Consider the following 12309-nt stretch of genomic DNA (forward strand, 5'->3'; position numbering starts at 1 on the left):
TTCTATGAAATACCTTAGTTCTCTCGAAGATGCAGTTTTGTCCCTTCTCAGTTTTGCGTGCTCATTTCCGTTTCCTATTCTCGTGTATGTTCGCCATTTCCGATATTGGTGTTTACCTTTGAAACTTGACATTTATCTTCCGAACTTGACTGTTATCTTCTCCTTAGATAAGACGTCGATTTTTGTAAAAAGGTCCAACGTAATCGTATAGTTAAGGCGGCTAAGGTGTTAAGTTAACCATTGCCGTTTTATACGATTAATCTGAATCCATGCGAGAAAATAGGTCTTTGCGGTTTTTTTTTTTATATCGTAAAGTCTCAATGGTAACTTCAATCGAGGCGAAACAAGAGACGTTTCGATCGAGATTCGAAAGTGAACGCAAAGATGGAGGTAGGGTGAGCAGAAACAAGCCAAGGAGTTTAGGATGAGGTTTACTTGTTTTTGTCGTAAAATCTCAACGGAAACTCCGATTGAGACGAAACCAAAAGCGTTTCGATGAGAATTCAAAGGAGAACGCAAAGGAGGACCCCTTTGAGGCCTGACAGGTTGCTATAGCGAGTGAGGATGTCATCTCGGTCGCTATAGCGAGTGGAAGGGAGCCGAGACGAGTCCCACTTGTTTTCGTCGTAAAATCTCAACGAAACTCCGATTGAAACGAAACGAAAAGCATTTTGAAGAGGATTCAAAGGAGAACGCAAAGGAAGAACCCTTTGAGGACTTACAGGTCGCTACGTAGCGACTGACAGTCTTACAGGTCGCTACGTAGCGAATGAGAAGATCGCAAGTCGTAGCTAGCGAAGAACGCAAGCCAAGAAGCGCCTACATTGTTTTCGTCGTAAAATCTCAACGGAAACTCCGATTGAGACGAAACAAAAAGCGTTTCGAAGAGGATTCAAAGGAGAACGCAAAGGAATTTGAGGCTTACAGGTCGCTACGTAGCGACTGACAGTCTGACAGGTCGCTACGTAGCGAAGAAGCAAGCCGAGACGAGTCCACTTGTTTTCGTCGTAAAATCTCAACGGAAACTCCGATTGAGACGAAACGAAAAGCGTTTCGACGAGGATTCAAAAGAGAACCCAAAGAGGACCTTTCTGAGGCCTTACAGGTCGCTACGTAGCGACTGACAGTCTGACAGGTCGCTACGTAGCGAGTGGAAGCAAGCCGAGAAGAGTCCCACTTGTTTTCGTCGTAAAATCTCAACGGAAACTCCGATTGAGACGAAACGAAAAGCGTTTCGACGAGGATTCAAAAGAGAACCCAAAGAAGGACCTTTCTGAGGCCTTACAGGTCGCTACGTAGCGACTGACAGTCTGACAGGTCGCTACGTAGCGAGTGGAAGCAAGCCGAGAAGAGTCCCACTTGTGTTCGTCGTAAAATCTCAACGGAAACTCCGATTGAGACGAAACGAAAAGCGTTTCGACGAGGATTCAAAAGAGAACCCAAAGAAGGACCTTTCTGAGGCCTTACAGGTCGCTACGTAGCGACTGACAGTCTGACAGGTCGCTACGTAGCGAGTGGAAGCAAGCCGAGAAGAGTCCCACTTGTGTTCGTCGTAAAATCTCAACGGAAACTCCATTGAGACGAAACGAAAAGCGTTTCGACGAGGATTCAAAAGAGAACCCAAAGGAGGACCTTTCTGAGGCCTTACAGGTCGCTATGTAGCGAGTGGAGAGTTGGCTTGAGCTCGGTCACTACGTAGCGACCGAGCAGTGTGCGTGCTCGGTCGCTACGTAGCGACCGAGCAGTGTGCGTGCTCGGTCGCTACGTAGCGACCGAGCAGCGTGTTCGTGCTAGGTCGCTACGTAGCGACCGAGCAGTGTGCGTGCTCGGTCGCTACGTAGCGACCGAGCAGTGTGCGTGGTCGGTCGCTACGTAGCGACCGAGCAGCGTGTTCGTGCTCGGTCGCTACGTAGCGACCGAGCAGCGTGTTCGTGCTCGGTCGCTACGTAGCGACCGAGCAGCAGCGTGTGTGCTCGGTCGCTACGTAGCGACCGAGCAGCGTGCGTGCTCGGTCGCTACGTAGCGACCGAGCCGTGTGCGTGCTCGGTCGCTACGTAGCGACCGAGCAGCGTGCGTGCTCGGTCGCTACGTAGCGACCGAGCAGCGTATGTGCTTGGTCGCTACGTAGCGACCGAGCAGCGTGTGTGCTCGGTCGCTACGTAGCGACCGAGCAGCGTGTGCGTGCTCGGTCGCTACGTAGCGACCGAGCAGTGTGCGTGCTCGGTCGCTACGTAGCGACCGAGCTGTGTAATCGTTTTGTTGTGTTTCCTTTTTCCGCGATTAACGTAGGGGTTTTTCAGCGGTTTTTTTGGGAGAACAAGTTTTATCCTTCCGAAATGTTTTCGGAAAACGTGTTTTGGAAAACCCTTATGCATCGAGATTTGTTTACGGGGTTTTGATAAGATTTATCGTTTCCCTTCTTGTTTACAGGGAGGAATCGCGAGCTTGTTTTAGTGCTCTTCCTGTGGCGGAAGGTCGCGACTAAGTTTTCGATTTTGTTGAAAACTACGGCGTTTGCGTAAGCGTTGGCCATAGGAGCAGTCAGTGCTGCGAGTTTGTCTTTCATATATCCAAACATCGTTTCGATCAAGCGTTTTGTGGCCATGAGTAAGAGTAATCCGTAACCCCCCCCCCTCCTTCTAGCGCCAAACTGTGGGAACCGAAATTCGCACTGTCGATTTCCGTTTAAATAAGGAAACTAGGAAAACCCTAATTTCCCAGAGGTCCCGGATCTCTGCGAGAGCCAACGACAAGTGATCGAATATATGCGGAAATCATGAAAAGATAACAAACGAGTTTAGAGAAAACAGTAGATCTTATTTCGAGTCCGCGTAAGAGCGTTGCGATCATTACAAGAGAATACAAAGGCTTTGGCCGCAGGGGCCGTCAGCGAGTTACCTAGTTCTAGCAACATAAAAACCTAATCCTAGTTGAGTCGCAGCTCGATAACAAAGGACGAAAAAGATATCTAAAAGGCTTAGATTGATTTCGGACTGAACCTTGTTAAAGGCTGCCTACGTACCCCTTTCGAGGATCAAGCCGAACGTAGTTCAATTGATAGAGCTGGACAAGAGATCGAACTGCCTGGGCGAGTTCTTCTAGTAATTGAGTGCCAGTCATAGAAACCGAACTTGTCGAGAATAAGCCTGAAGTTTCTAAGTGCAGAGAATTCCGAATCTAAAAAGTTCTCCCCTTGCTCCTCGCCTAGGACTCCTTATATACTAGCTCCAAGGTCGGTTTACGCTTTTACTCTTCTGCCCTTAAGCCGTCATAGCATAAAAATGGAGATATTCCATTTTTCCCGATCTTCACAATTATCTTCAAAACTTCCGTATTTATCCGCGGAAACTTGACATTTATCCTTCCTTGTAGACCAAGCGTAAACCAGGCTGTGGTTTACGGGCTTTTGATTAGGAAAATCGTAGGATGGGCCTCGAGTCGTGTTTTAGGTCCCTTTGGGCCGTCTTCCGACTCGACACGTTTACCACGAGTTTTCCGCGGTTTCTAATCCGCGAAGTTTGATCGATGAATTAGAATGGCGGGAAACATGGACTGAGCTTGCTACGGTCTTCGGGAGATAGCATTCGAAGGTTTTGACGAGAATGCAAGAACTGGTGTCGTATTGACGTTCGGAAAGGTTCAATCGCTACACAGCGACCGAACTTTGGCTCGAGCCCCGTCGCTTCGTAGCGACCGAGCGGGACGAGCGCTCGGTCGCTACGTAGCGACCGAGCTTGGCTGAGCTCGGTCGCTACGTAGCGACCGAGCGGGACGATCGCTCGGTCGCTATGTAGCGACCGAGCTTTGGCCCGAGCTCGGTCGCAACGTAGCGACCGAGCGGGACGATCGCTCGGTCGCTACGTAGCGACCGAGCTTTGGCTTGAGCTCGGTCGCTACGTAGCGACCGAGCGGGACGATCGTTCGGTCGCTACGTAGCGACCGAGCTTTGGCTCGACCTCGGTCGCTACGTAGCGACCGAGCGGGACGATCGCTCGGTCGCTACGTAGCGACCGAGCTTTGGCTCGAGCTCGGTCGCTACGTAGCGACCGAGCGGGATGATCGCTCGGTCGCTACGTAGCGACCGAGCTTGGCTGAGCTCGGTCGCTACGTAGCGACCGAGCGGGACGATCGCTCGGTCGCTACGTAGCGACCGAGCTTTGGCTCGAGCTCGGTCGCTACGTAGCGACCGAGCGGGACGATCGCTCGGTCGCTACGTAGCGACCAGCTTTGGCTCGAGCTCGGTCGCTACGTAACGACCGAGCGGGACGATCGCTCGGTCGCTACGTAGCGACCGAGCTTTGGCTCGAGCTCGGTCGCTACGTAGCGACCGAGCGGGACGATCGCTCGGTCGCTACGTAGCGACCGAGCTTTGGCTCGAGCTCGGTCGCTACGTAGCGACCGAGCGGGACGATCGCTCGGTCGCTACGTAGCGACCGAGCGAGACGGATGCTCGGTCACTACGTAGCGACCGAGCTTGGCTCGAGCTCGGTCGCTACGTAGCGACCGAGCTGTGTGCATGCTTGGTTGCCGCGTATCGATCGAGCTTGGCTTGTCCGCGGTCTGATTTCCATACTCGAGCTTGTCCGCGGCCGATTTGGATACATGTCCGTTGCCTTCGGACAATCGGTATTTAGTGGTTCGATTGAGATTTGGACGATATTTTACTGCAAGGCTCTTCGTAAAGATTTCTTTACGAAGATTACTTTTCGTAAAAACGGTTATGCTGATTTTTACGGACTTTCAGACATTGATTCCGTCGTGACCGATTTTGACCCCAACAAACGTCCTTCTGCAACCACTTGCCTCTTTCCTATAATGGACATTAGCTTGCATTTCTGATTCTCTTTGGGAGCTTCATTTTGAATCTGGCGCTACAATGTTCGCAAGACAAACCAATATATATATATATATATATATATATATATCTCAGTGATATAACAAGAACAAACAGCTACTTAATACCATTTAAAAATGTACCTGTGATCTTCGAAGGGGAGAAGGTGTTTGAGCTTTATTAAGGTTGGATTTTGGAGAATGATTGCTTGATTTAGAACCTGGTGATGCAGAACACGTAGCAGATTTTGCAGGTTGTGCTTTAGGAGAAGAATCTTCATTCTGAAGAGGAGATCTACGGCTTGGTGACTCTGTGTTGTTTTCGAACACACACTTATCGGCAGGCCATGCTACAAACTGCTTAACAGAGTCCCTAAGGTAAGTTATCTCAGGGCTAGGTCTCCACAGAAATATATCAGGAACATGAACCACATCCACAAAAACTTTGACTGCATTTGGTCCTAGAGGCAGATTATCCACCAAAGCTTTCGGTTCTTGACACTGCCAACGGCCTTCAGCAACAATTTCTTCATCAGTAGACCACGGCGATAAAAGTTTGCATTTGTTCAAACAAGTGGAATTCGGACTCTACCATAGAAAGACAATATAAACATGTTAATCAAAACAGCCACATAAACTGAAATAATACAATAGACAATAATAAATCTTACCCTGAGAGGAATGTCTTCAGTAAATATCCCCTCGTTTGACATAACACATTTACTGGCAGGCCATGCAATCATCTCCCCAACCGCATGCTCAACAATAAACATACCAGTAGCAGGTCTCCAAAGAAATGCATCTGATTTGATTGCAGTCTCCACCAATACTTTCACAGCAAGAGGACCTAAGGGGATGTCATTGACAAAGTCCTCCGATTCAGATGAAATAATACGTCCTTCAGCAACGTTTTCATCCGAACCAGACCAATCAACCAATACACACTTAGGTTGTGCCCTTTGGTTAACACTCTACATGAAAAATATTATTTCAAACCATCTGAAGCTACAAAGCAAAAAACTAGCGTCAAAAAATGAACATAGATTACATACTCTTCCTCTTGCAGTAGCTGAGTTTTCCCCTATTTCAGCTTCCTGTATCCAAAAAACAAAATTTCAGATTCATTACACTCAGTCTCCGAATATTATAGATATGTTTGATTATAGCTCACCTGTTTCTTAAGTCTAGCAAGCTCAGATTGCAACTCACAGACTTTGTTCTCCAAATGATATTGCTTCTCTGCCATTTCTGCCATAAATTGTTTCTTCACTTGAAAACAAGCTAACTTCGTCTTTCCAATGTTTCTACCCATTGCCCTCAAATGACCAGGATGATCAGGTCCTAACAGAGCTGTAAGCGGATCCACGGTTGGATTTGTTGAATTGCTATGACTAGCAGTATCAACCAGATCAGCTGCCTTTTTCTGGCAGGATAAGAACATGTTAATATGCTGCTAAAGAAGAAAAACAATTTGAAGCAAAAAATTGAACAACTTACAAACTTCTCAGCTGCTACGGTATTGACTGGTGTACCATCCTTTTTTGTGCGCGACTTGACCCACACCTTTAGCCTATTAACTGTAGAAGGATCCCCACACTCTTTTTTCTGATGCAAACAACAAAAACTATTAATATGGAAAAAGTTTAGTGATCAAGTATTAAGGGAAAGAATAGCACCATATCTTCAGCCAGCCTAACCATTCCTCTACGGCTACAAGTGTGGGGTATTTGTTTGCTCCTCCTCTCCTTGTATGAATCACTGACAACCTAGCATACATATATATAGTGATTATTATGCTTTCAATGCAGAAACTGAAATACATTTCGTATCTTTACCTTAAAGGCTGAGCTAGTTTTGCACTTCACAAATTTACGCCATTCTACAGGATTAACATTCTTTGGTCTCAGATTCATCCTTTCTTGGTTAGTAGCTTTACTCTTTATCTGCGTGACTAGTCTCGATTTTGAGGCTCTCCATAAGCATCCCATCTGCCTCAACACAACACTTTTTTGGTAATCTTCATCAAGCTCGAATCTTGCCTACAGTCACATACATAGAAACCAATATTAGATAATTGAATCAACTCAGTAATTGTGATGTACATAATATTACCTGAATAGATTTCCATAGAACTGTTTTTACTTCTTCACTGACTTTTCTCCAATCTTCAACTGTGACAGGTACATGTTCACGCACTAAAGGACCTAAGTATGAAGACAATTTCACTGATCCAGGACCAACAGGTTCTCCCATATCATTAAAATCAACTCTTTCTCGAGCATTTGGATCTTTTGCGATGTGCTTCATCTTTGTTGGTCCTCTATGCTTCTTCTGCTTAAGTTGAGATGGATTATTCTCTTCATTCAGTTCCAACTCACCTTCTACTTCTTCTTGCTCGTCTACCTTTTCAGGCTCTTCCTGATCAGACCTTGCAGTTTCATCTCCTTTTTCAGTTTCTTCTCCCTTTTGAGGCTCTTCCTCCACGTTTGCCTCTTCAGAATTACCACAATCTGCAGGTTGTTCGGACTCTGGTGTAGGTGCATTCTCTTCAGGGTGTGGTTGGGCATACGTTGTACAAATAAATTCCACTTCGTCATCTTGCTTCTTACTTGGCTTCCTTGTTGCTTTCTTCGTTACTTTTTTCGTGACATTCTTTGTGACCTTGTTCATATCTTTAGTCGTATCTCTCTTAGGGCGGCCCATATTAATTCACCTGAAACAAATAACACTTTCATTAGTACACAGACTGAACAAAAAACATAGAAAGCCAAACACACAGCAGAAAACACAGAATGGACACAAAAAAAATTCATCCTAAAGGCAAACACACAGCAGAGAACACAGAATGGACAAAAAAACATTATGGGATGAAGCCAATCACACATATATGCCTTCACAATCAGCTCGGGCATTATGGGCTTTATCTATTTCAACTTCCATATCAACAGTTGATGGCAAAGGTCCAATATCTGCAGTAACTTCTTCTTCTTGGTCGCTGTATCTTCTTGATGGACCCCTTAGAACAACATACCATCTTGAGGTATCATCTTCTCTACAATAAAAGACTTGTTTGGCCTGAGAAGCTAAGATGTATGGATCCCTACTGAATGAAACTTGAGATTGATTCAAGTTAACAAGTGTGTACCCATCTTCTTCCCTGACTCCATTACCTCTTACTGCCCATTGGCACCGAAAAAGAGGGACATAAAACACATTGTAGTCGAGTAAGATTATTTCTGTTACTCTTCCATAGTATGTCACCAGATCCGCAACTTGTGATGTATCTTTCGCACTAGCTCTACACATCGCAGTTGCCTCATAAAATACCCCACTATTCTGGCTTTTCCTATGAACAGAGTGTGTGTGAAACCGCTGTCCATTCACAATGTATCCTGTATAGGACCTTGCACAACTTCGGGGTCCATATGCTAGCCATTTTAGTGTTTCGTCATGTCTTTCTGAAGTAATAGGTATCTGGCATTGAGGTTTGAAGAAAGTTAGGCACTTTCAGAGAAACTTAACACATAGGAAAAATTAGATGCTTGCCTGTTCTTTTAACCAAGATGCAAAATTCATGGTATGTGTACTCCACAAAAACGTTGCATCACGTCTACATCTAGCGTTGGTATCTTGAAGATATTGCAGGTGCATGCTAAGAAAAAGAAAACTATGTATTAGTACTGTTTATGATTTTATAGATGACAAGTGAAAAAAATATCAGTTCACTTACTCAACATAGGGGTCAACCACAGACGTATTCTGAATGACAGCGAGGTGGGCAATTCTCTTCTCTGTTTCAGACAGATTAACGGAAGTGGCTGCCGATATTGGTCGTCCCTCTAGGATTGACTGGCTCTCATAATCAGTATTCCTATCTAATTTTTCCTCTACACTTGTTGTCTTCTTAAGAAACTCACTACAAAACCGCATGCACTCTTCTGCTAGGTATGACTCAGCAATACATCCTTCTGGCCTCGCGGTGTTTCTAACATATTCTTTCAGTATTTTCATGTACCTACAGACATTAAAAAAAAACTTTTAGTAATGCACTTTCAGAAACAAGACACTTAGATATGATATTGATTAGAAGTTACCTCTCGAATGGATACATCCACCTGAAATGGACTGGACCACAAAGTCTTGCTTCCCTTCCTAGATGAACTGTCAGATGAACCATTATGTCAAAGAAACTTGGAGGAAAGAATCGCTCAAACATGCAGAGAGTTTCTACAATTTCAGCTTCCATTACTGAAATCTGCTCAACATCAATTACACGCTGACATAGGCGGTTGAAGAATGCACACATGCGTAGTATTGCTAATCTAGGGCCTCTTGGTAATAACCCTCTGATGGCAACCGGGAGTAATTGCTGCATCAGAACATGATAGTCGTGTGATTTGAGTCCTGATACCTTGCAATCTTCTAATGAAACGCCCCTTGATATATTTGAGCAATATCCATCAGGTCCTTTGAAATCAAAAAGACGCTTACAGAAGACTTTCTTTTCAGACTTTGACAACGACCAAGGTGCTGCTGGCAGGTACGTTCTTTTTCCTTTGATGCTGGGGTGAAGATCCTTCCTAATTCCAAGATGTTCCAGATCTTTTGAGTCCATTTTTTGATTTCCCGCAGTGCAGTAATGTGGAGACAATGCTATTTCCCACATTTCACTCTATATGCATGACGTCCAGGTTATGCCTTACGGGCAGGTCCTATTAAAATCATAAACACACAAAACAAAGTCAGATAAAGCTTTCTTGATATATATTGAAAAAGCTACAAACTGTTAAAATATAACACATACCTCCCAATATGGCAGTTCAAAGAATATTGATCTTTTCTTCCATCTAGATAACTCCTCAACATCAACTTCATCTTCTTCCTCTGCCTCTGATTCACTGGAAACATCTTCCACAGTTTTTTCTTCATCGACAATGGCAGTCCTTTTCCTCTTCATCCCAGATTTTTTTCCATTCCCAAAATTGTTGACATAGTTTTTCAGATTATTGGATATGTCATGACCCGACAGTATCCTAGACTTTCTTCCATGTTCAGCTTTTCCATCAAACCAAGTCTTCTTTATCCGATACCTATGCGTTGGTGGGAGACCTTTTCTATGGGACATGTAAACATGTTTCCTACAGAACTTCATCCACATACTATCTGTGTCCTTCCCGCATACAGGGCAGCCCATTTTCCCCTTCACTTTGCAACCAGCTAGATTTCCATAGGCTGGGAAATCACTAATCGTCCACAAAAGCATTGCCTTGAGAGTAAAAACAGATTTACTCACCACATCATATGTCGACTCTCCAAGGCTCCACAACTTGTTTAGATCCTCTATTAGAGGCTCTAAGTAGACATCAATGCTGTTACCAGGCTGCTGTGGACCAGGAATGAGCAAGGTGAGCATGATATTCTCCTTCTTCATACACAGATTTGGAGGCAGGTTGTAGTTTACTAACAACACAGGCCAACAACTGTACTTACTGTTCTGCATGCTGAAAGGATTAAATCCATCAGTAGATAATCCCAGTCGAATATTCCTCTCCTCAGCAGCAAATAAAGGATGTTTGTCATCCATTTGTTTCCATGTCACTGAATCTACAGGGTGTCTGAGTTTCCCATCGGTGCTACGGTTACTAGCATGCCACCTTAAGTTTTTCGCCATTTCCTCAGACCTAAACATCCTCTGCAGCCTCGGAATGATTGGAAAGTATCTTAATACTTTTTGCGCGACCCCTTTCTTGACCTCACCAGTCTGCATGTTTATCTTCCACCTTGAAGCCTTGCATTTGGGACAATTATCAAGCTTCTTCAACTTTCTTCTGAATAGACAGCAATCGTTGACACAGGCATGAATCTTTTCATAACCGATACCAAAAGTCTTCAAGAATTTCTTCACATCGTACATTGATGAATGAAGCACGTTCTCCTCAGGTAACATCTTCGGCAATGTCTCAAGTAGATCATTGAAGCTCTTATCAGACCAGCCATTCTGAGTCTTCAATCTAAACAATGACACGATGGCAGAGAGCTTGCTATGGTTTGCACAGTTTGGATATAATGGTGTTTCGGCATCTACTATCTTTGCCAAGAACTCATCTTCTTTCTTGTCTTCTACCTCTTCCATCTCACAGAAATCAGAACAGCCATACTTAGTCTCAGCAGCTCTGTATAACCCAACAATCTCTTCGTTTAACTGATTTCCTTTCATCCTTACTTCAGCCTCCACTGAGCTCAATTCTCCGTGATGATACCAGTCCTTACGCCGCTTATAATCCTCATCCATTCCACGTCTCACAAGATGATCAACTACATTAATGCCTGAATGACGATCAACATTGCGACAGTCTTTACAAGGGCAAATGATCAACTGACTATCTCCTCTAACAGCAAAAACAGCTCGGACAAAGTCCCATGCACCCTTTTCATAAGCAGGATCAAGTCTGCAGTTAAGAAAATCATTAAACTCTCCAATCTCAAGAGACACTTTACATATATATATATATATATGGAAATTTCATACCTGGACAAATTAACCCACGCCTTCTCCAGCATTGTATGATCTAACCTTTCTTAAAACCGTTACACACACAAGAAGAGTCACAGATAACACAAATCCGAAATACTAGTCAAACCATCATAAAAATTTATATCAGTCAAACATAAATCCGAAAGTACACGAAACAAACATATATCAGACACAAGCAGAGCACACAAATAGTTGACAACCAAAAGCAGACCACACAAATCAAACATATATAGCTCAATCTACTCCAAACTAATATAATAACTAGTTACAACAACAAAAGGAACGAAGGAAATAACCTGTCTTATGGTACGGAGAGAAGTGGTGCTTGATTGCTATTAACTCGACCCCCGGAAAAGAGAAGCTGGAAATCTGTTAAGAACTTGAAACTATTAACAACTTGAAACTGAAACAAAGCTTAAAATCGAGATACAACTAGTATAAAGCTTAAAACATATAAAACATAAAGCAACTAGTTGATACTGAAACTGAAACTGATATAATAACAAGAAAATAACCTGTCTTGTGGTAAGGAGAGAACGCGACCCAGAAAAGAGAAGCTGGAAATCTGTTAAGAACAGAAACAAACCGTCAATCAAACAAAGATTTCAACAAACCCTAAATCTGAAACAAAGCTTCAAACGAACCCTAGATCTTAATCAAAGCTTCAAACAGACCGCAAAATGAAACAAAGCTTCAAACAAACCAGAAATCGAGATGAGCCGAGGAATTGGAGATTGAGGGAGATCGAGGAATTGGAGATCGAGGGAGATCGAGGGAGATCGAGGAATCGAAACAGAGATGAGACGAGGGAGTTGAGATGAAGGGAAAGTCGAGTGGAGATGCTCGAGTTGAGATGCTCGAGTTGAGATGCTAGAAGAGATGGTCGAGAGAGAGAGAGAGTGTTTTGTTTTTTTTTTTGGTCTCCTTTCTGTCGATTTTTT

The 12309-nt window shown here is 44.1% G+C and overlaps 2 protein-coding genes across 5 annotated transcripts in view; one reads left to right on the forward strand and one right to left on the reverse strand.

Annotated features, from left to right (window-relative positions):
• The window catches only part of LOC103833097, a 1138500-nt gene that overhangs the window by 630231 nt on the left and 495960 nt on the right, over positions 1-12309 (forward strand). The window lies entirely within an intron of this gene.
• LOC103833278 lies at positions 9501-11394 on the reverse strand. The gene is made up of 3 exons (XM_009109370.1): positions 11363-11394; positions 9638-11282; positions 9501-9545 (listed from the first exon to the last, which is right to left on the reverse strand). The coding sequence occupies exons 1-3, from the start codon at positions 11392-11394 to the stop codon at positions 9501-9503; spliced, it is 1722 nt and encodes a 573-aa protein (XP_009107618.1).

This window comes from Brassica rapa, chromosome A08 (assembly GCF_000309985.2).
Source record: "Brassica rapa cultivar Chiifu-401-42 chromosome A08, CAAS_Brap_v3.01, whole genome shotgun sequence".
In the NCBI taxonomy this organism is placed as follows: Eukaryota; Viridiplantae; Streptophyta; class Magnoliopsida; order Brassicales; family Brassicaceae; genus Brassica; species Brassica rapa.